The 24,138-nt window shown below is 42.3% G+C and overlaps 2 protein-coding genes across 3 annotated transcripts in view; both read right to left on the bottom strand.

Annotated features, from left to right (window-relative positions):
• LOC129810578 (BEN domain-containing protein 5-like) overlaps positions 1-552 on the bottom strand; it is a 42,820-nt gene extending 42,268 nt beyond the window's left edge. The window contains exon 1 of one of the 2 annotated variants that reach the window (XM_055861240.1): positions 246-552. In XM_055861240.1, the coding sequence (XP_055717215.1) occupies positions 246-423 (178 nt within the window). In that variant the 5' untranslated portion in view covers positions 424-552. The remainder of the gene's footprint in view (positions 1-245) is intronic. The other variant, XM_055861241.1, reaches the window with a different exon arrangement.
• The window catches only part of LOC129810577 (cytosolic carboxypeptidase 6-like), a 434,529-nt gene that overhangs the window by 150,801 nt on the left and 259,590 nt on the right, over positions 1-24,138 (bottom strand). Inside the window, exon 6 of the mRNA XM_055861239.1 lies at positions 21,162-21,201. Coding sequence (XP_055717214.1) covers positions 21,162-21,201 — 40 coding nt within the window. The remainder of the gene's footprint in view (positions 1-21,161; positions 21,202-24,138) is intronic.

Genomic DNA, 24,138 nt, shown 5'->3' with positions numbered 1-24,138 from the left:
AAGAACTCTATGAACCTTTCATATGTAAATATGTGATGAGAGCAAATATATCTGTAAACTTGCAAGCTAGGTAACGTTAGCAATAGCATCATTGCGAGAACAATGTTAGCTTCATAGCTAGCTAGCTAAGTTAGTGTTTTTGACAGAAGACCGTGTTATCTTCTTCTCTGATGTGTCTCACTTCAAACAATTTAACTATTTCAATGCATAAACAGTAAAACAAAGAGATCATAAAGCTAACTTACCTGCAAGGGCAAGAATCTGTGCTTTTCCCGGCTGGCCTGCACCATTCTCTTCTGTTCTGAGAACCAGATACACCTGATTATCAAAATCTGTTTTGTGCAGAGGTCTAAAATCTTTCACATTTGAAGCAGGTAAAGCGTAGCACATATCGTCTTCCAAGAACCTCACAAAAGCATACATTATTTTTCTTTGGTCCTTTACTTTGATTTGGTTGACAGTTTTCCCTCTAAGTATAAGTATTTAAACAAATATAAAGTGGAATTAGGAAGGGTTTCTATTCTGCCCTCTGCTACTCTGGCCTGGTCTACATCACTTCAGGAAATTTGCCGCGCGCTCCATCACAAGACATTGCTAATGGAGAGAAGAATAAACTAATATTTTCTTAATCAAAATTAAATCTAAAATAAATTGTAGGGGGCGGGGGCACAAAACGTGATTGATTTAAAGTCTTCCCCTTACTGTAACTCAAAAGGATACGCAGGATATTACCTTGTTTGTGATTGTGACTGTCTGTGATAAATCACACATTTGTCATCACAGAAGTTTAATCTAAAGGAATCTTTATTTTGGTGTTTGTACATATGGAAATCATAGTTTGAAATACAATAAAAGTCAACTTCCTAAACTACTGGGGATATTCAAGAAACATGGTTCCTAGTGAGCTGACTAATATTTCAGCTTTTTTCCTGCTGTTTCTTTCCAGATACTTCCAGTTAAAGACATGGCATTTCCACAAACCAATCATTAGTGTAATCAATACATTCACCTATTACTTTCATTCTGCCTCTGTAGGTCCCATTGAGTCCTCAACCCCCTGGAATGAAACCAAGAGAAGATAAGAAGGGCCACAGAGATGGTCTGATCTCTGATTCTATTTGTCTGTGGGCGTACAAGTGTGTCTCAGTCAATGTGTTGCCTGGTGTACCTTTTCTTCACACTAGATGACAAAAGCCATCTGACAGAAAGGAAACTCTTTGTTATAGTAAAATAGTCAGGCTGTTACACAATGGAATGAATTTCTTCACTTGTACTTTAATAGAGAGTAGCATAGTCGATAAATGGCACTAACAATTTCGTTCTGCTTCGCCTGTCGTAATTGAAAAGTAACTGATGCAGAACTTGGATGCCTTTTCTACTCTGTTATTTAATTTCATTTTTTGATTCAGATCAGACATCAAGGCTCGGGGCATAGGTTGCTGTAATTTCACTTATGAGTTTCCTCTTGCTGAGGGTTCTGAGAGTTATTGTCCAGTGGAGATGTTTTCTGATGGAGAATGAGGACAGGTAACCAGTTGGCTATTTCAATTGTTGTACTAGAGGTTGATCTCCTATTTCAATGTGGTACCTAGCTACTACCGCTGTAACCCCAATGGGGATCTCTCTGGGCAGCTAAAATATTCTCTGTAGTGTACATGTGAGTGGGAAACAGTACCAAAATAAAGTGCTAAGTAATACACTGATATACACTGAGTGTAAAAAACATGACATAGACTGATCAGAATAATCCAGGTGAATGCTATGATCCCTTATTGATGTCACCAGTAAAATCCACTTCAATCAGTGAAGGGAAGGAGACAGGTTAAAGAAGGATTTTTAAGCCTTGAGATAATTGAGACATGGATTGTGTATGTGTGCCATTCAAACGGTGAATGGGCAAGACAAAATATCTAAGTGCCTTTAAACGGTGTATGGTTGTAGGTGCCAGGCATACTGGTTTGAATGTCAAGAACTGCAAAGCTGCTGGGTTTTTCACGCGCAACAGTTTCCTGTGTGTATAAAGAATGGTACACCATCCAGCTAACTTGACACCCCTGTGGGAATCGTTGGGGTCAACCTGGGCTATCATCCCTGTGGAATGCTTTCGACACCTTGTAGAGTCCATGCCCCAATGAATTGTGGCTGTTCAGAGGGCAAAAGGGGGTGCAACTCAATATTTGGAAGGTGTCCCTAATGTTTTGTGCACTCAGTGTAAATTGCTAACATTCATAGGAAAATGAGTTGTGTATCAGTTAAGCGTCAATCATCCTGGGATAAGACAACGAGAAAAACAAAATTACTTTCTGAAACCCTGAAATAGAAAGACAAAGGACACTTTAATAAACTAGACCAGTGAGCATCACTGGTAGGCAAGATTTCAGCAGCTTCTCATCTACAATGTCTCCAATGGAGGATTACTGTTAATCTAATCTACTGTCCAATGGCCTGGTCCTCAAGCCAGTGTCTGGCACAATAAAACAGCTCAATTCCAGGAGCTGTTGTTTTGAAGTGTCTCAGGCTTAAGACTGAACTTCCTCTGTTCTACTTCAAGCTACCTGACCCCCAGCATGTGTCTTAACAGATCTGCACACTAATTCTAAACACTGCACTCACTGTGGAATGAGAATAGATATACTTAAAACCATTAAAACTACAAACCAAAAGTAGGGCTGCCATATGTAAAAATGACATTACACAAGAAACTGTGTAGACTGACGTTTCCCCACCCTTAAATACATAAAAGCAGCATGTTAAATACACCTTTATAGCACAGTTAGAAGGTAATACAATGAGAACAAAATCTATCCCCTCAGTGGTATTAACAGAGAAGTTGGGCTACATGAAGGTTGAATTTTCCTGAAGGTTTGGGAGCAGTTAACACTGTAAACTTTAGTCAGTGTAGAGTCAGACATCATGTCCTGCCAATTAGCTCCTCGCTGCCTCTCTCATTTATCTTTATTGGTGATACATTACCCTGTATTAAAAAGAGACATGGGATAATAGCAATAATGATGATGATGGAATTAGACTGCTGAGACGGACGTCATCTCGCTGTGCCTGGAATTCAAAAGGGCTTCGCATATGTTCACAGCAGGTCTTTAGTCCCTTCACGCCTGTGTGTTGGTAAAAACGTTGTGATGCTAGGGATGCATTAACATTAGAGCACAGCCAATCAAAACAAAGCACCTGTGCCAATATGTGCGATGGACAGACGCTCGCACAGGTGTGCCTGATGGCAGGCTGGGTTTGACGCCAGCAGGCTGGCATGCAGAACGCCACAGCCTTTGCCAGGCAAATGAGCATACAGCAGGGACAGCAGGATAATTTGGTGAACTAATCGAAATATGCGTTAAAGGGATACTTCGGGATTTTGTCAATGCATCCCTTCCCCAGGGTCAGATTAACTTGTGGATACCATTTTTATGTCTCTGTGTCCAGTATGAAGGAAGTTAGAGGTAGTTTTGTGAGCCAATGCATAACTAGCATTAGTGCAATGGCTGGGAGTCTATGGGTATCTACTAGCATCTGACTCTGGGGAAGTAAAGGGCCTAATTGCCAAAATCCCAAAGTATCAAATAAAATAAAATGTTATTTGTCACATGCTTTGTAAACAACAGGTGTAGACTAACAGTGAAATGCTTACATACGGTCCATTCAAAACAATGAAGAGAGAACTAACTATTTAGCAGTCTTATGGCTTGGAAGTAGAAGTTGTTCAGGGTCCTGTTGATTCCAGACATTGTGTAGCAGAGAGAAGAGTCTATGACTTGGGTGGCTGGAGTCTTTGATCATTTTTAGGACCTTCCTTTGACACCACCTGGTAGAGAGGGCCTGGATGGCAGGGAGCTCGGCTCCAGTGATTTACTGGGCCGTACGCATTACACTCTGTAGCGCCTTGTGGTCGGATGCCAAGCAGTTGACATACCAAGCGGTTGACATACCAAGCGGTGATGAAGCCAGTCAAGATGCTCTCAATGGTGCAGCTGTAGAACTTTTTGAGGATCTGAGGGCCCATGCCAAATCTTTTCAGCCTCCAGAGGGGGAAGAGGCGTTGTCGTGCTCTCTTCACGACTATATTGATGTGTGTGGACCATGATAGATCCTTACTGATGTGGAAACCGAGGAACTTCAAGCACTTGACCCGCTCCACTACAGCCCTGTCAATGTGAATGGGGACATACTCGGCCCTCCATTTCCTGTAGTCAGCGATCAGCTCCTTTGTCTTTCTTGAGCTTGAGGGAGAGGTTGTTTTCCTGGCATCACACTGCCAGGTCTCTGACCTCTTACCTATAGGATGTCTTATAATTGTCGGTAATCAGGCCTACTACCTTCATGTTTTTAGCAAACTTAATGATGGTGTTGGAGTTGTGCAGTCGTGGGTGAACAGGGAGTACAGAAGGGGACTAAGCACACACTCGATGGAACCTCATGTTGAGGGTCATCATGGCGGATGTGTTGTTGCCTACCCTATCCACCTGGGGCGGCCCTTCAGGAAGTCCAGGATCCAGTTGCAGAGGGAGATGTTTAATCCTAGGGTCAGTTTAGGGATGAGCTTGGAGGGCACAATGGTGCTGAACGCTGAACAGCATCCTCAGGTAGGTGTTCCTGTTGTCCAGATGGGAAAGGGCAGTGTGGATTGCAATAGAGATTGCATAATCTGTGGATCTGTTGGGGCGGTACGCAAATTAGAGTTGGTGTTGATGTGAGCCATGACCAGCTTTTCAAAGCTTTTCATGGCTACAGATGTGAGTGCTACGGGGCGATAGTCATTTAGAAAGGTTACCTTGGCGTTCTTGAGCACACAGACTATGGTGGTCTGCCTGACAAATGTAAGTATTACAGACTGGGTCAGTGAGAGGTTGAAAATGTCAGAAGACACTTGCCAGCTGGTCAGCGCAAGCTCTGAGTATGCGTCCTGGTAATCCATCTGGCCCTGCGGCCTTGTGAATGTTTACCTGTTTAAAGGTCTTACTCACATCGACTACGGAGAGCGAGATCACACAGTCATCCGAAACAGCTGGTGCTCTCATGCATGGTTCAGTGTTGCTAGCCTCGAAGCGAGCATAGAAGGTATTTAGCTTGTCTGGTAGGCTAGCGTCAGTGAACAGATCGTGGCAGGGTTTCCCTTTGTAATCTGTGATAGTTTGCAAGACCTGTCACATCCGACGAGCGTCAGAGCCGGTGTAGTAGGAATTGATCTTGGTCCTGTATTGAAGCTTTACCCGTTTGATGGTTCGTCGGAGGGTGTAGCGGAATAGTTTCCTGCTCCTTGAAAGCGTAGGCTCTAGCCTTTAGCTCAGTGCGGATATTGCCTGTAATCCATGGCTTCTGGTTGGGATATGTACGTACGGTCACTGTGGGGACCTCGACGTCGATGCACTTATTAATGAACCCGGTGCCATTGGATGAATCCAAGAACCTATTCCAGTCTGTGCTAGTGAAACAGACCACTTCCGTATTGAGCGCATCACTGGTACTTCCTCTGAGTTTTTGCTTGTAAGCAGGAATCATGAGGATAGAGAAATGGTCAGATTTGCTGAATGGAGGGGGAGGGAGAGCTTTGTACTGTATGTGTCTCTGTGTGTGGAGTAAAGGTGATCTAGAGTTTTTTCACCTTTAGTTGCACAGGTGAAATGCTGGTAGAAATGAGGTAAAACGGATTTCAGGTTTCCTGCATTAAAGTCACCGAAAGTCACCGGCCACTAGGAGCGCCGCCTCTGGTTGAGCATTTTCTTCTTTGCTTATGTCCCTATACATCTTGTTGGGTGTGGTTTTACAGGCCAGCAACGGTTGGCGGAGGTACAGTTGAAGTTGGAAGTTTACATACACTTAGGTTGGAGTCATTAAAACTCGTTTTTCAACCGCTCCACAAATTTCTTGTTAACAAACTATAGTTTTGGCAAGTCGGTTAGGACATCTACTTTGTGCATGACACAAGTAATTTTTCCAACAATTGTTTACAGACAGATTATTTCACTTATAATTCACTGTATCACAATTCCAGTGGGTCAGAAGTTTACATACACTAAGTTGACTGTGCCTTCAAACAGCTTGGAAAATTCCAGAAAAATATGTCATGGCTTTAGAATCTTCTGATAGGCTAATTGACATCATTTGAGTCGATTGGAGCTGTGCCTGTGGATGTATTTCAAGGCCTACCTTCAAACTCAGTGCCTTTTTGCTTGACATCATGGGAAAATCAAAAGAAATCAGCCAAGACCTCAGAAAAAAAATTGTAGACCTCCACAAGTCTGGTTCATCATTGGGAGCATTTTCCAAAAGCCTGAAGGTACCATATTCATCTGTACAAACAATAGTACGCAAGTATAAACACCATGGGACCATGCAGCCGTCATACCGCTCAGGAAGGAGACGCGTTCTGTCTCCTAGAGATTAACATACTTTGGTGCGAAAAGTGCAAATCAATCCCAGAACAACAGCAAAGGCCCTTGTGAAGATGCTGAAGGAAACCGGTACAAAAGTATCTATATCCACAGTAAAACGAGTCCTATATCGACATAACCTGAAAGGCCGCTCAGCAAGGAAGAAGCCACTGCTCCAAAATTGCCATAAAAAAGCCAGACTACGGTTTGCAACTGCACATGGGGACAAAGATCATACTTTTTGGAGAAATGTCCTCTGGTCTTATAAAACAATAGAACTGTTTGGCCATAATGACCATCATTATGTTTGGAATTTAAAGGCAATGCTACTGTAACGGCAGTCTATTTCTTCCTCCTCCTCAGACGAGGAGAGGCGAGAAGGATCGGAGGACCAATGTGCAGAGTGGTAAGTTTCCATGATATTAATATTCACGAAAACAAGACACGATACAAAATAACAAACAAACTAACCGTAACAGTCCCGTGTGGCACAAACATTGACACAGGAAACAAACACCCACAAACCACACGTGAAACCCCGGCTGCCTAAGTATGATTCTCAATCAGGGACAACGATTGACAGCTGCCTCTGATTGAGAATCATACCAGGCCGAACACAAAATCCCAACATAGAAAAACACACATAGACAACCCACCCCAAATCACGCCCTGACCATACTAAATAAATACAAAACAAGGGAAATAAGGTCAGGAACGTGACAGCTACCAAATACTAATTGAGTGTATGTAAACTTCTGACCCACTGGGAATGTGATGAAAGAAATAAAAGGTGAAATAAATCATTCTCTCTACTATTAATCTGACATTTCACCTTCTTAAAATAAAGTGGTGATCCTAACTGTCCTAAAACAGGACATTTTTACTAGGATTAAATGTCAGGAATTGTGAAAAACTGAGTTTAAATGTATTTGGCTGAGGTGTATGTAAACTTCCGACTTGAACTGTAAATAGACAGCTATTTGTATTTATTATGGATCCCCATTAGCTGCTGCCAAGGCAGCAGCTACTCTTCCTGGGGTCCTGCAAAATAAAGGCAGTTATATACAATTTTAAAAACATTACAATACATGCATTACAGAATTCACAACACACTAAGTGTGTGCCCTCAGACCTTTACTCCACTTCCACATATCTACACTGCAAAATCCATGTGTACGTGTGTGTATAGTGTGTATGTTATCATGTGTGTGTATGCATGTGTCTGTGCCTATGTTTGTGTTGCTTCACAGTCCCCGCTGTTCCAATAGGTGTATTTTTACCTGCTTTTAAGTCTGATTCTACTGCTTGCATCAGTTACTTCTACTGCTTGCATCAGTTACTCTGGACCCTTACAAATCAGCCGGGCTAGATAATCTGGACCCTTTCTTTCTAAAACTATCTGCTGAAATTGTTGCCACCCCTATTACTAGCCTTTTCAACCTCTCTTTCGTGTCGTCTGAGATTCCCAAAGATTGGAAAGCAGCTGCGGTTATCCCCCTCTTCAAAGGGGGGGACAGTCTTGACCCAAACAGCTACAGACCTATATCTATCCTACCCTGCCTTTCTAAGGTCTTCGAAAGCCAAGTCAACAAACAGATTACCGACCATTTCGAATCCCACCATACCTTCTCCGCTATGCAATCTGGTTTCAGAGCTGGTCATGGGTGCACCTCAGCCACGCTCAAGGTCATAAACAATATCTTAACCGCCATCGATAGGAAACAATACTGTGCAGCCGTATTCATTGACCTGGCCAAGGCTTTTGACTCTGTCAATCACCACATCCTCATCGGCAGACTCGACAGCCTTGGTTTCTCTAATGATTGCCTCGCCTGGTTCACCAACTACTTCTCTGATCGAGTTCAGTGTGTCAAATCGAAGGGTCTGTTGTCCGGACCTCTGGCAGTCTCTATGGGGGTGCCACAGGGTTCAATTCTTGGACCGACTCTCTTCTCTGTATACATCAATGATGTCGCTCTTGCTGCTGGTGAGTCTCTGATCCACCTCTACGCAGACGACACTATTCTGTATACTTCTGGGCCTTCTTTTGACACTGTGTTAACAACCTTCCAGGCGAGCTTCAATGCCATACAACTCTCCTGCCGTGGCCTCCAATTGCTCTTAAATACAAGTAAAACTAAATGCATGCTCTTCAACCGATCGCTGCCTGCTCCTGCCCGCCTGTCCAACATCACTACTCTGGACGGCTCTGACTTAGAATATGTGGACAAATACAAATACCTAGGTGTCTGGTTAGACTGTAAACTCTCCTTCCAGACTCACATCAAACATCTCCAATCCAAAGTTAAATCTAGAATTGGCTTCCTATTCCGCAACAAAGCATCCTTCACTCATGCTGCCAAACATACCCTTGTAAAACTGACCATCCTACCAATCCTCGACTTCGGTGATGTCATTTACAAAATAGCCTCCAAAACCCTACTCAATAAATTGGATGCAGTCTATCACAGTGCCATCCGTTTTGTCACCAAAGCCCCATATACTACCCACCACTGCGACCTGTACACTCTCGTTGGCTGGCCCTCGCTTCATACTCGTCGCCAAACCCACTGGCTCCAGGTCATCTACAAAACCTTGCTAGGTAAAGTCCCCCCTTATCTCAGCTCGCTGGTCACCATAGCAGCACCTACCTGTAGCACGCGCTCCAGCAGGTATATCTCTCTGGTCACCCCCAAAACCAATTCTTCCTTTGGCCGCCTCTCCTTCCAGTTCTCTGCTGCCAATGACTGGAACGAACTACAAAAATCTCTGAAACTGGAAACACTTATCTCCCTCACTAGCTTTAAGCACCAGCTGTCAGAGCAGCTCATAGATTACTGCACCTGTACATAGCCCATCTATAATTTAGCCCAAACAACTACCTCTTTACCTACTGTATTTATTTATTTATTTTGCTCCTTTGCACCCCATTATTTCTATCTCTACTTTGCACTTTCTTCCACTGCAAACCAACCATTCCAGTGTTTTTTTACTTGCTATATTGTATTTACTTCGCCACCATGGCCTTTTTTATATTTTTATTTATTTATATATATATTTTGTTTGCCTTCACCTCCCTTATCTCACCTCACTTGCTCACATTGTATATAGACTTATTTTTCACTGTATTATTGACTGTATGTTTGTTTTACTCCATGTGTAACTATGTGTTGTTGTATGTGTCGAACTGCTTTGCTTTATCTTGGCCAGGTCGCAATTGTAAATTAAATGAGAACGTGTTCTCAATTTGCCTACCTGGTTAATTAAAGGTGAAATAAAATAAATAAATAAAAAACTTCATGTGGAATAGAGCTCCATGTAGTTATTGCTCTATGTAGTACTGTGCACCTCCCATAGTCTGTTCTGGACTTGGGGACTGTGAAGAGACCTCTGCTGGCATGTCTTGTGGGGTATGTATGGGTGTGCTAGTATTTTAAACAGACAGCTCTGTACATTTAGCTTGTGAACATCTCTTACAAAAACAAGTAATGATGAAGTCAATCTCTCTTCCACTTTGATCCATGAGAGATTTACATGCATGTCGTTAATGTGTCCTTTTAAGGGCCAACCGTGCTGCCCTGTTCTGAGCCAACTGCAATTTTCCCAAGTCCCTCTTTGTAGCACCTGACCACACTCCTGAACAGTAGTCCAGGTGCGACAAAACTATGGCCTGTAGAACTTGCCTTGTTGATAGCATTGTTAAGAAGGCAGAGCAGCGCTTTATTATGGACAAACTTCTCCCCATCTTAGCTACTGTTGTATCTATATGTTTTGACCATGACAGTTTACAATCCAGGGTTACTCCAAGCAGTTTAGTCCCCTTAACTTGCTCAATTTCCACATGATTCATTACGAGATGTAGTTGAGGTTTAGGGTTTAGCGTATGATTTGTCCCAAATACAATGCTATTAGTTTTGGAAATATTTAGGACTAACTTATTCCTTGCTACCCATTCCGAAACTAACTGCAGCTCTTTGTTAAGTGTTGCAGTCATTTCAGTCACGTAGTAGCTAACGTATTGTAACGGCTCTCTTTCGGTGAGTGAGTAGACCAAGGCGCAGCGGGTGATGAATACATAATGACTTTATTTTAAGACGAAGACAGACACGAAATACACTTGACTAAATATACAAAATAACAAAACGAACTAGACAGACCTAAACTACGAACTTACATGAAACGAAGAACACATGAACAGGAACGACCGAATGAACGAGACGAGACAGTACCGTGTGGTGCAACAAACACAGACACAGCGACAATCACCCACAAACAAACAGTGAGAACAACCTACCTTAATATGACTCTCAATTAGAGGAAAACGCAAAACACCTGCCTCTAATTAAGAGCCATACCAGGCAACCCAAAACCAACATAGAAACAGAAAACATAGACTGCCCACCCAAAACTCACGCCCTGACCATCACACACATACAAAACTACAGAAAACAGGTCAGGAACGTGACACGTATATACAGTAGTGTTAAGTCATCCACATACATAAACACACTGGCCTTACTCAAAGCCAGTTGCATTTTGTTAGTAAAGATTGAAAAATGCAAGGGGCCTAAACAGCTACCCTGGGGAATTCCTGATTCTACCTGGATTATGTTTGAGAGGCTTCCATTAAAGAACACCCTCTGGGTTCTGTTAGACAAGTAACTCTTTATCCACATTATAGCAGGGGGTATAAAGCCATAACACATACGTTTTTCCAGCAGCAGACTATGATCGATAATGTCAAAAGCTGCACTGAAGTCTAACAAGACTGTACCACAATAATTTTATCATCAATTTCTCTCAGCCAATCATCAGTCAAGTGCGTAACTGCTGTGCTTGTTGAGTGTCCTTCCCTATATGCATGCTGAAATTCTGTTGTCAATTTGTTTACTGTGAAATAGTATCATTGTATCTGGTCAAACACAATTTTTCCCAGAAGTTTACAAAGGGTTGGTAATAGGCTGATTGGTCAGCTATTTGAGCCAGTAAAGAGGGTTTTACTATTCTTGGGTAGCGGAATGATTTTAGCTTCCCTCCAGGCCTGAGGGCACCCACTTTCTAGTAGGCTTAAATTGAAGATGTGGCAAATAGGAGTGGCAATATCATCCACTATTATCCTCAGTAATTTTCCATCCAGATTGTCAGACCCCGGTGGCTTGTCATTGTTGATAAACAACAATATTTTTTTGACCTCTTCCACACTGACTTTACGGAATTCAAAAGTACAATTCTTGTCTTTCATAATTTGGTCAGATATACTTGGATGTGTAGTGTTGCTGGCATGTCATCCCTAAGTTTGCTTTTCTTGCCAATGAAAAAAGTAATTAAAGTAGTTGGCAACATCAGTGGGTTTCGTGATAAATGAGCCATCTGATTCAATGAATGATGGAGCTGAGTTGGCTATTTCCCTCAAAATGTAATTTAAGGTGCTACAAAGCGTTTTACCCTCATTCTTTATATAATTTATCTTTGTTTCATAGTATAGTTTATTTACATTCTTCTTTAGCTTAGTCACATGATTTCTTAATTTGCAGTACGTTTGCCAATCAGTTGGGCTGCCAGACTTATTTGCCATACATTTTGCCTCATCCCTCTCAACCATACAATTTTTAAATTCCTCATCAATCCAAGGGGATTTAACAGTTTTTACAGTCATTTTCTTGAAAGGTGCGTGCTTATTAGTAACTGGAATAAGCAATTTCATAAATGTGTCAAATGCAGTATCTGGTTGCTCCTCATTACACACACCAGACCAGCAAATATTCTTTACATCATCAACATATGAATCACTACAAAACTAGTAGTGAACTGTTAGTGAACTGTTTTGATGTCCAGAAGCTCTTTTCAGTCATAGGAAACGATGGCGGAAACATTATGTACAATGACAGTTAAGATCAGCGCAAAAAAACACACAAAATAGTACAATTGGTCAGGAGCCTGTAAAACGGCCACTATTCCCACCAGCGCCATTACCACCAAAAAAGAACAAAAACAAAAGTATCCCTTTAAGATCACAAGTGTAAGGTAAACACTCACAGGAAATGAGGGTACGTGTCACGTGTGCTCCCTCTCCGGCCTCTAGGTCACCAAGCTGCTAGTTACGGCGCACACCTGTCACCATCATTACGCGCATCTGCACATAATGACACTCACCTGGACTCCATCACCTCCTTGATTACCTGCCCTATATATGTCACTCCCTTTGGTTCCTTCCCCAGGCGTCATTGTTTCTGTTTCATGTCTGTGCGTTGTTCGTGTCTCTTGTTTTGTATTATGTTTTCATTTATTTATGAAAATGCTCACTCCCTGAACTTGCTTCCAGACTCTCAGCGCACATTGTTACAGTATGGAAGTGAATCCAAGATGGATTTTTTAAAACTTGGGTGAGCCTATTGATCAAGGGACTATTTACATAACGATTATGTTTTTTACATTTTAAGTATGGTCATAGTGTTCATTTATTTTGCTTCTTAATTAGCACTTCATAAATAATTAATTGGCCTTGAAAGTAGTCAGTTTCCAATTAAAAAAAGTGATAGCCCATGAAATGAACAGTGGCCCCCAATAGGCTGAGGGACATTAATTACTAGTGTGGGTTGCCCAAAGACAGACTTCAAAACTGACAGCAAGAGCACGAACAAACTTTGTCTAACTCCTTCATTAAATATGTAGAGAGGTATCATTGCTCCCCCTGCCTACAGTGTATTCTCACTGATACGCCAGAGGACATTGATCTTTTCTTAAAAGAACAAATGACTGCCGCAGAAATAGTGATCACATTTCAGCGCCAAACTATTCAGTTCATTAGGGCCACTCTTCCCCCTGGGTATTTTGTATTGATTGGCGAGGGCAGTGGTGGAAAAAGTACCCAATTGTCATACTTGAGTAAAAGTCACCCAGTAAAATACTACTTGAGTAAAAGTCTAAAAGTATTTGGTTTTAAGTATACTTAGGTATAAATCATTTCAAAGTGCTTATATTAAGCAAACCAGACAGCACAATGTTTTTTTATTTACGGATAGCCAGGGTGTAACGCTCTTAGGCGTAGTGGGTGCGGAGTCAGGCGCAGAGGCAGAAGGTACAGAAATAGTGCTTTATTTACGCACAGGACAATCGTATGCGCCAAGCTACTGGGCGCACAACGCGATCGCCCGAAACCAGGACAAAACAAGTCCGGAGGAAAACCCACAACTGAGACGCACTACCACACAATAACACAGTAGGAAAAACAAGCCCGCACAAAGAGTAGGCGGGCCTACCGGCTTAAATAGCCCAACTAAAAAACCTAAACAAGAAACAGGTGTAACTAATAAGACAAAACCAACAGAAAAGGAAAAGGGATCGGTGGCAGCTAGTAGACCGGTGACGACGACCGCCGAGCGCCACCCGAACAGGAAGAGGAGCCACCTTCGATAGGAGTCGTGACACAGGGACACACTACAACACTCAGAATGTACAAATTAAGAATTTGTGTTTAATGAGTCTGCCAGATCAGAGGCAGTAGGGATGCCCAGGGATGTTTTCTTGATAAGTGCGTGAATTGGGCCATTTTCCTGTCATGCTAAGCATTCAAAATGTATATTTGGGTGTCAGGGAAAATGTATGGAGTAAAAAGTACATTATTTTCTTTAGAAATGTAGTGAAGTAAAAGTTGTCAAAAACATGCATAGTAAAGTACAGATACCCCCAAAAAACTACTTAAGTAGTACTTTAAAGTATTTTTACTTAAGTACTTTACACCACTGGGCGAGGGTCATTGAATTCTCAAAGATGTATGGACGTATAGACTATAAACACACCACAGTTACTTAGCTAAAAGTTGTTGGCAATTTGTTGCATATATCATGAATATTTCAAATATTTTCACTGAGGTAAACATGTCTATATGACAAACAATGGACAGCAAATGTCAAATAAAAGTTATTCTGGTTTATTTAATCCATCTGAACGGGAAAACAAAATATGATTTTTCACAGTATATTTTTCCATGTCCACAAACTGTCAGCCTACTAAACACATAGGCCTAGCTGTTAGGGAGGCTTTGGTCCTGGGGAATAGGGTTTAATGCTTATCCCTACAGCCCCTGGAGCTGCCACAAATGGAGGCAGCAAGTGACACCTTGAAGGTGTTGGTGTGACAGCAGCTTGCCTGTGGGATTGCACCAGAGGCCAGTGTCGTTCGTGTGTGATGTTTGACAGATAATAGCAGATAAACCCATGCCCAAACAGAAGTTAGCCCGCTCAGGGACAGGCGGCATATGAGGAGGAACTGTGCCTTTAGCCATTCAGCAGGATCCTGAAACCAAATATACAAGTCAAGGACACTCAGGGTCATCTCACAAACACCTTCTCAGCATCAGTTTATATGCCTGTAACTGGAGCTTGAAATTGATTTTGAGCTTATGAGATATGATAGCTGAGTGATTGAATTAATGTCCAAAGAGCTAAGTCATGTTTTTGGTTCTTGCTGTTTTCTTTTTTGAGAAATACCTCATACAATGCAATTCGTTTGTATTATGGCTGCAATCACCGGGATGATATGACAACAGCCAGTGACAGTGCAGGGCGCCAAATCCAAACAACAGAAATCTCATAATTAAAATTCCTCAGACATTCATGTGTCTTATATCATTTTAAAGGTAATCTTGTTGTTAATCCCACCAAAGTCTCCGATTTCAAATATGCTTTTCAGCGAAAGCACTACAAACGATTATGTTAGGTCACCACAAAACCACAATAAGAACAGCCATTTTTCCAGCGAAAGATAGCTTTCACAAAAAGCAGAAATAGAGATAAAATGAATCATTAACCTTTGTTTATCTTCATCAGATGACACTCATAGGACATCATGTTACACAATACGTGCATGTTTTGTTTGATAAAGTTTATATGTATATAAAAATATCTGAGTTTACATTGGCGCGTTACATTCACTAGTTCCAAAAACATCAAGTGATTTTGCATAGCCACATCTTTTCAACAGAAATACTCATCATAAATGTATATGATAATACAAGTTATACACATGTAATTATAGATATACCTCTCCTTAATGCAACCGCTGTGTCAGATTTAAAAAAAACTTTACGGAAAAATAAACCATGCAATAATCTGAGACGGAGCTCAGAACAATAGCCAAATTAGCCGCCATGTTGGACTCAACAGAAACCACATGATAAATGTTTCCTTACCTTTGATGAACTTCATCAGAATGCAGTCCTAGGAATCCCAGGTCCACAATAAATGCTTGATTTGTTCGATAATGTCCGTTATTATGTCCAATTAGCTACTTTGGAATTGTTTACCAAACGCGCTAACCAAAGTCACAAAGCGCGTCCACTATAACGTGACAAAATGTCCAAAAGTTCCGTAGCAGTCAGTAGAAACATGTCAAACGATGTACTGAATCAATCTTTAGAATGTCGTTAACATACATCTTGAATAACGTTCCAACCGGAGAATTACATTGACTTCAGTTGACCGATGGAACGGAGCTCCCTCCCAGTTCAATGAGTGGGCACCTCATGGCAGTGTTTACTCATTCCTGTCTCCTTCGGCCCCCCCCTTCACATTAGAGTCATCAGACAAAGTTCTATTGACTGTTGACATCTAGTGGAAGCCGTAGGAAGTGAAAACTCATCCATATCTCGCTGTAATTTTAATGAGAGCTTGGTTGAAAATCTGCCACCCCCAGAAAAAATCCAAACAGAAAGTGGAACTTCTCAGGTTTTTGCCTGCCATATGAGTTCTGTTATACTTACAGACATAATTCAAACCGTTTTAGAAACTTCAGAGTGTTTTCTATCCAATACTAATAATAATATGCATATATTCGCAACTATGACATAGGAGCAGGCCGTTTACTCTGGGCACCTCTGTGCACCTTTCATCCAAGCTACTCAATACTGCCCCTTCAGCCATAAGAAGTTCTTCTGTTTTCTTTTTTGAGAAATACCTCATACAATGCAATTCGTTTGTATGCCGCCTACAACGTAGAGGGGGGATCTAAGTTCTTGGAATTCAAAATGAATACACACAGGCTATTTCAAATGGATACTCACATTTGTTTAACGGCTTGGTCAATTTTCAATCAGAGTAATAACACATTTTTGTGGCGCACTGTTGTTCCCTGCTTCGTTTCAATGAGCAAAAGCAGAGAAACAAAAGGTCCATTAATGAAACACACCCACCGCAAAGAGATATTACATTTCACAACAGATATTTCTCAGTAAAGAAGGGCCCCTTCAAAATGAGCAAACGGAGCAAGATTCCCTTTTGATGGTGACAAGCATCTCCTTTCACATCCAGATAATGGAGACAAGTTAATATGACACAGTGAAAACACAGCTCATCTTGGGCTGTTAGAACATGTAAATGTCAGAGGGGAAAGGGAACATGGAGACATGATCTGATAACCAGGTGCTACACGGCGCAGCAGATACAGCCTGACAGCTAGCTGCTCCTTATTGAGCCAACACACGACGCCACTGCTAAGTAAGAGACTGAGAAAAAGCTAATGAAGTGACCCTGCAAACAAGCCTGCCTAGTCGACAGGTAACCATATCAACCATATTAGCCCAGCAGCTGTGAAAGAGAGCCTGAGCAGGTCGCAGAGCAGAGACTGCTGCTGTTCAATGGGTGCTATGGTTGTTGCACAACTCCACACAACCACACCAGCCCCCACCAACTCAATCCACACAGGACAGACACCACGGTATCAACCTCTATTATACACTCCCTTACTGGAGATACAAAAGGCACCCAGGAACAAAAATCCAATCTATTTTTTCTATAAGGATTTGCTTCACAGCAGTGCTCAGCAACAGTGGTGGCTCTGGTGACAAAGAAATAATCACAGCTGTCTTCCCTGTTGGAGCAAAGATGCTGTTAAAATGTTGTTTACGTTTTCCAACATCTTCTTTCTTCAAATAAGACAGAGGGAGTTACCCGGAAAGCAATGTTGTGAATTGTCATTTAGTGTCCTTTGAGTTTTAGCTTTGTTGTTCACATGCCAGACACGAAAACTGTGGCTGATTTTGTGAAGAGTGTGAAATTGTGGTATTTGCAAGGCAGGGAATATTTACTCTAGGCATTAGTAGTCAAAAATATTGAGTGTAGGAAAGAGACATGATTTTAAATAATGGTTTAATGATGCATATTTTCTAAATATCTTTCCCTACTGTGGACCTCACTCATCTTTGCCTGCTGAATTATCACACTCATTCTCAATTCATTAGCAGGCTCTTGCTTATTTAGCCACGCTTCTGAGAGGGTTTCGAAAAAATCTACTGGAAAATAGTCAATATAAAGCAGCCAGAGAAGAAAGAGCCCCCTCCACTGCTCAGCCGTCTCTTTGTTGTGTTGTATTCTTTCCTTCATTAAAACGATAGCAAAGTCCCCTATAATGAATTTCAGGGAGATAAAATATGCAAATTCACAGAGAAAGGATATAATTAGGGCAATAATAGAAAGTGTTGTTTTCACAGCTGCTCATTTATACAAAGCCCTGATAGTGTTTCATAAATAATGTCCCTCTCTATCTCAGCAAGGCGCTAAGTCCCTGCGTTCCATTAAAGACACATCTCTCCGCTCCAGCCCAGCTCCAGCTCCAGAGCCCAGGTATTGAGAGCAGGCCTGTGCAGCTGTCCCGCTGCCCTGCTGTCCCACATTTGCTGCCCATCCACACACAGAGCAGAGGCCTGTCCTGGGGAGCCAAGCCAGTAGCCAGCCACTGGGCCTCTCACCAGTGGATATCACACCAGCAGACTCGGACTGAAAGCTATGCAGCCTCTCAGAAGTCTGGCATAAGACAATGTGATGCCACTAGGAAAAATAAATGAAACTCTTTCAGTTTCAGCTTTTCACAAGAAATGAATGGCTTTCTGTATAGGCCTACATCTAGTCTACTTCAGACTCCAGTTCTCTAACGTGGAGTGGCATGTGTTAAACAGAGATAAAAAGTGACATACTGTTGCTTATCTGTAAATGAAAGGACAATACAACATTGTGCAAAACATACTGACTGTCACATCATGCATAAGAGGTGTGAGGGAACCTGTCAAGATTTCTCCCCACAAACAACCCACCTATCCTCGCGCTAATTTGTTTATGAGGCCTTTGTTCTGAGGCATGTGTGGTAATTGTGAGATTGAGATAAATGAAGAGGAACTGAAAGGTATTGAGTGATCGAGAGAGAAGGAAAGATAGATAGAAAGAAAGAGCGTTGGGGGGGGGGGGGGGGGGGGGCTCTATAGATGTTGTGATTCTGGATGGCCAAATTGCAAGCAAGAATGACAAACTGCTATGTGGGGAATCGTAAGTGGCTCAGTTCAGCTTGTCCTTGACACCATGTCTTGTTTTGAGGTGTTTTGACTGATTTCATGTCAATGCTAATAATTATTGCTAAAATTCTCTAGCTAGCTAACCAACAACTGTAAAGATATTTTTGAGAGGATACAAGTTCTCATTGTGCAAATGTATTTATGTTTTCAATAAACATTGGAGACAAAACATACTGTAGCTTACATGTTGTCAACAATCTAAGCCAACCTCATCTGTTTTGCCCCATGGTTGTGTTAATCGTTTTTGTTGCTTAACAGCCAACCTGTGTATAGTAATATCAGGGCCCTGAGAGAGTGGAGTCCCACAGCCCTAGAGAGACTGAAGACTGAGACTGAAGAGAAACGACCATACCATTAGAGGACATCTGAAGGTTGCCTATTATCTCTCTGCTCCGAGGCCTCGCACATCTATCCAAATCTCATGAATGTGATTGACCTTTTCCCCCCTGTAACGCACAGAGCATATGAAGGGGAAAAGGGACTTAACACAGCCAAGCTAAGTTAATTTAGTTCAACACACTATTGTAGGGAATCCAGATATATGAAAAGGTCATTGAGATCAATAGATTGACAATATGTTCTCAAAAAATTGTGACCACCCAAAGCCTATTCTCCCAGCATTTGTGTGAATAAAGGTTCCTGGGTACAGTATGTGTATTTTGGTCAGAGAGTGTAGATACTGCAGGTGGTTAGTTTAGCACCTTTCCTCTCCTCCTGGGCACACCGCAGTGTGTGTGTTAGTGTACCATTGTGGTGAAAACAATGGCCAGGGCTAATCATTATTTAGTTGTGGCAGGTCTGGAAAGGTCAGCAGTCTGAAATGTCAGACTTCAATAGACCCAGATGCACATCGCTCCGCTCAAGTGTCCAATTAAAGACGGAATACCTAGGTTGTGGGGGAAGCGCACTTCAGACAGAGGGGCTAATGAGGGCCCCTGGACGGAGGCTGGGGCCAGAATGGCTGATGCTGATCCATGGAGCATCCTGGAGCCCTTCCCTCTCACATACACCATCACCCACTGAGCTGCATGGGCCCTGTGAACCACTGAGGGTCTCTCCTCCTCTGACCCTCCCTCAGACCCCCACACCCACGGCCATGGCCCCACTTGATCTTATTAGTGTCCTCACACCTCCAGCACCGTCTGCAGCCCCGCTGCCCTACTGCACGTACTGTAAGAGAAAGAGGAGAGTGGAGAGATGTCTTGGAGAGAGGATAGAAAGGGAGGGATTGAAAAGATAGGAGAGAAAAGACAGGGAGAGAAGAAGAGATCGAGTCTCCTTTAATCTTGAGGCAGAAAGGGAGAGAGTGTCCTCTTGTTGTTGCCTCCGTATCAGCCTCATTCATCTAAAAGCACAGGCTGTTTTCCATACAACGGGCATAATAACCTTACCACAGACTGCAAGGGCCCAGTGAAGAGTCACAGGTGGGGGGAAGTGAGAAATGCTTTTTTTTATATTTGACTCCTTATTGTTCTCCCACTGTGAATTGTAATAAGCACAGTGCAGGTCCATACAATATGTCTGCAAGGAGTACAGTACAGCAGTCCTGCCTGTATACGCAGCCAAAATAAAATCAAAAACCAGGAAACTAACCAGACTGGCCAATGCATTGAGCAGAAGAGTTGTCACTTAAAAAAGAAACAAAGACCCTGATATGACATATAATGCTCTGCATGTCTGAGTGCCCTTTTCAGAGTTGTCAAGGTCAGAGATATTCTTTCCTGGGCATGGGGAACAGATGCCAAATAAATCTGTGAAATTAGCAGGCTCCACGTGCCTCCCTCGCATAAGCATTATTTTAATCAAAGCATATTAGACCATCCAGATAATTTAGACATAATAGGCACTGTATCATTTCTGGCGTACCCATCTGTTTCCCCTCGCCATCTCTGCAATTTTCTCCATCACCCAGCTGCTTTTACAAGACATTGGGTTCGCCTTCCCCAGCAAAGGCTCTTTAGAGCAGCACCAGTCCAACTGGGGAGCTCCAGATCACAACACATCGCAGCTCCGCTGAGCAGCACACACATGCTGTTTCATGATACCATATAATATGAAAATAATAGACAAGAGTTACTCCCATTAAATCCAATTAAATGAAAATAAACATAATAGATATTTTGATGTCTTCATTCACATTGCTATAACATCGTGCAGACGTTTTGAAAGTTTAAAGTGGATGTGAGTGTACGCTATCAGGGTGCTAAAATGAACATAGCAATGACACCAGGGTGTCTGGTAACTGATCCTGTAGTGCCCCATTATCCAGGGAACCTTTATCTTTTAACGTGTACTCTGCTAGTAGTCACTATCAGCTCTGCAAACAGAAGTTGTTTTCTGTCCACTGTTGTTTTCTGTCTAATGTCAACACTCACTCACTCTCTCTCTCACACACACCCCATCAGCATCAGTAGAGTTAGGAAACATTGGGCACTCACCAGGGCTGGTGATGGTTAGGAGGTCAAGACGTCGCTGTTGCTGTAAGGAAAAGAGAAGAGAAGCAAGGTCAGAAGGTCTTAGGGCGGAAATGGGTTGGTCAAGTCGAAATCTCTCCAGAACAAATAAAATGTCAAATTAGAGTATACGAACATGTATGCTACATTATATTATGGGCATACGCATATAGCAAGTAACATCTGTTTGTGACTGGACACAAACAGCCATTTACTGTTTATCTCAGTCGTAAAATTGGTCGGCATCAGTTTATTATTTTTGCACAAGGCAATAGTTTGTCTGATCCATTTCCAACATTCGTTCTCTGTGTTGTCTCTATTGCAGCCAGGGGAATGTGCCTTGCCTGTCCGCTCGGCCTGTGTGATGGAGTGTTTATGAGAGTGTGCCCAATTTTACACTTCATGTCTCTAGTTTGGAGAGGGGGGCCAGAAGAGGTGCTAGCTCACCCCTCTCTTTAACCCTCTGCCAAGGCTGCAGGCTCCTGAGTGCTGCATTAATCAACACCTTCTCCCTCTCTTACACTGTGTGAGGAACCAGATCATGCACCACAGGCTTGGGAGGTGTGAGTGTGTGTGTGTGTTTATGTTTGTGTATTCACGCGATGCTACATATTTTTGTCATTCCCTTGATTGGATGCTGACGATAGGTTCACCTGCTGGGCCACAGACTGTGATCAATGCAAATGTAATCAGAGGATGAAGCCAACTCCTTTAAGATTCAAGCATCTTAATGTAAAAACACACATATCTATCCCTCCAAAGCCAACAGTGCTTCAGGTCCACTCTCACCATATGGACAAGAGTCAGAACCTCTCAGATGCACTAAACAAATGTCAGATGAATGCACAGTGAGTGTTGTGGAGTATAGAGAGAGGGAGGAAGTGGTAGTCGAGGCAGCAGAGGTCACTGTGACAGCATGAGAGCAACCAGCCCCAGTAAGACACCTGTGTAGGCTGTTGACTCACCACTTATTTGATATGGAGCCACTGCACTAATCAATATCAAAACAGAAAGATGGATCTAGACCTCACTGTTGCTACATATAGATATTGTTACACAGATAATGCTATCTTAGCTTACATTACATGAGACATATCATGAACTCAAAGCAATTATGAGGATTTCAAAAATTATCGTATGTCGTTTAACGGGAAAATATATACCGCAGTGGACAAATTATTAAATCAAAATTCCAACATGATCTTTTTTGTCCATTGATTGATTTCTGTAATAAAGTCATTTTGAAATTATTCTATCCTAATTCATAAATTACCTCGCTCTGATTTTGTTTGAATAACCAACAGGCTGATGTTCATGCAGAACTCATATTTAGAACTTTGTATCGCCCTCTACTGGCAGTCTGTTACTCTGCAAGTGAAAGTGGGGAGGAAGAAAAACAATGATTCCCTCTTGTCAAGACACACTCTCTTTGGGAAAGTAAGGCTGGCTGTGTGACCAAAATCACTGGAGTATGTCCATGTTATTAAAATCAGTCCCTTGAAAACATTCAACACGACATATTCAGACCGATTACCTCAAAGTACAAAACTATGCTCAGTACAGATACAGCATTCAGAGAATATTGTGAACATGAAGATATTTCCCTTGTAACTAATTCACAAAAATCCATCAAAATGTCACATGACAATTCATTCTAGTGTTGCCTGATACCTCAGTTCAGTGAAATAAAGAGAGTAGAAACCATATTCATAACAGCTCTCAGTAAAATAATATTGATCTGCTATATACTGTACGTCACTGTAACGAGCCCGTCCATATCATATCATACTGTGTGCCACTGGCCAGCCTGGAGAGGAACTGAGGAGGATTTGCCAAACAGTGTTTCAGCCTGGCCCAATCCTGTACCCTGACGCTGCTTATCCTGAGATAATTAATCTACAGTGAATTAGAGTATTATAGCACACTAACACTGCTCGCATCACTCTCTCATTGTCACTCCTTACATGGATAAGGTGCTTAGTGTTTCCCAGGAAGAGAGAGAGAGAGAGAGAGAGAGGAGAGAGAGAGGAGGAGAGAGAGAGGAGAGAGAGAGGAGAGAGAGAGAGAGAGAGAGGAGAGAGAGAGAGAGAGAGAGAGAGAGAGAGAGAGAGAGAGAGAGAGAGAGAGAGAGAGAGAGAGAGAGAGAGAGAGAGAGAGAGAGAGAGAGAGAGAGAGAGAGAGAGAGAGAGAGAGAGAGAGAGGAGAGAGAGAGGAGAGAGAGAGAGAGAGAGAGGAGAGAGAGAGAGAGAGAGAGAGAGAGAGAGAAGAATCACATTAGGAAAGGCAATCCTGGGCAGAAAATAGGATTGTATTAATCTTTATCAAACGCAGCCAAGAGCTGTGGAATCACACCACCCAATACACCCTCTGCCAGCACAGCCACCACGCGGAGTCGGTGTCCAGTGCTCCAACGCTGTCACAGGGCTTAACCAAGGCCTGATATAGAATGATACTGTGTCAGAGTGTGTGTGTGCATGTGTACATCAAGTTGACAGTGCTGATAATTTCCAGTGGCCTAGCCAGAGTCTAAGATTAGTGGGTGGAACAGGTTAAATGGCTGTGAGGCTGGGAACAGACTGTAGGTTGCCAATACACCTACCCAGCTGTCATGGTAACACCTAAACCCCCAATGTTCCTACTAAAGGTACCAGTGTCACACCATAGCAAACAAACACAAAATCATGTTTAAAGGACTTAGAGGTTGGGTTTTTATTTATGTTTAAGTAATTTAACAAAAATAATGATCTAAAGTGACTTAAGTACCTTGTTCAAGGGCACATCGACAGATTTTTCACCTAGTCGGCTTGGGGATTCGAACCAGCGACCTTTCAGTTACTGGCCCAAAACTCTCAACTGCTAGGCTACTTGCCATTGGTATTTTGTTGATGGTGGTGGAAACTGCTGTCTCAGGTGCCGTGTGGATGGGGGCATAGCCATCGTTGCAAAATAATGACCCGCAACA

This window comes from Salvelinus fontinalis, chromosome 14 (genome assembly GCF_029448725.1).
Source record: "Salvelinus fontinalis isolate EN_2023a chromosome 14, ASM2944872v1, whole genome shotgun sequence".
Taxonomy (NCBI): Eukaryota; Metazoa; Chordata; class Actinopteri; order Salmoniformes; family Salmonidae; genus Salvelinus; species Salvelinus fontinalis.
This window is presented reverse-complemented; position numbering and strand designations above follow the sequence as displayed.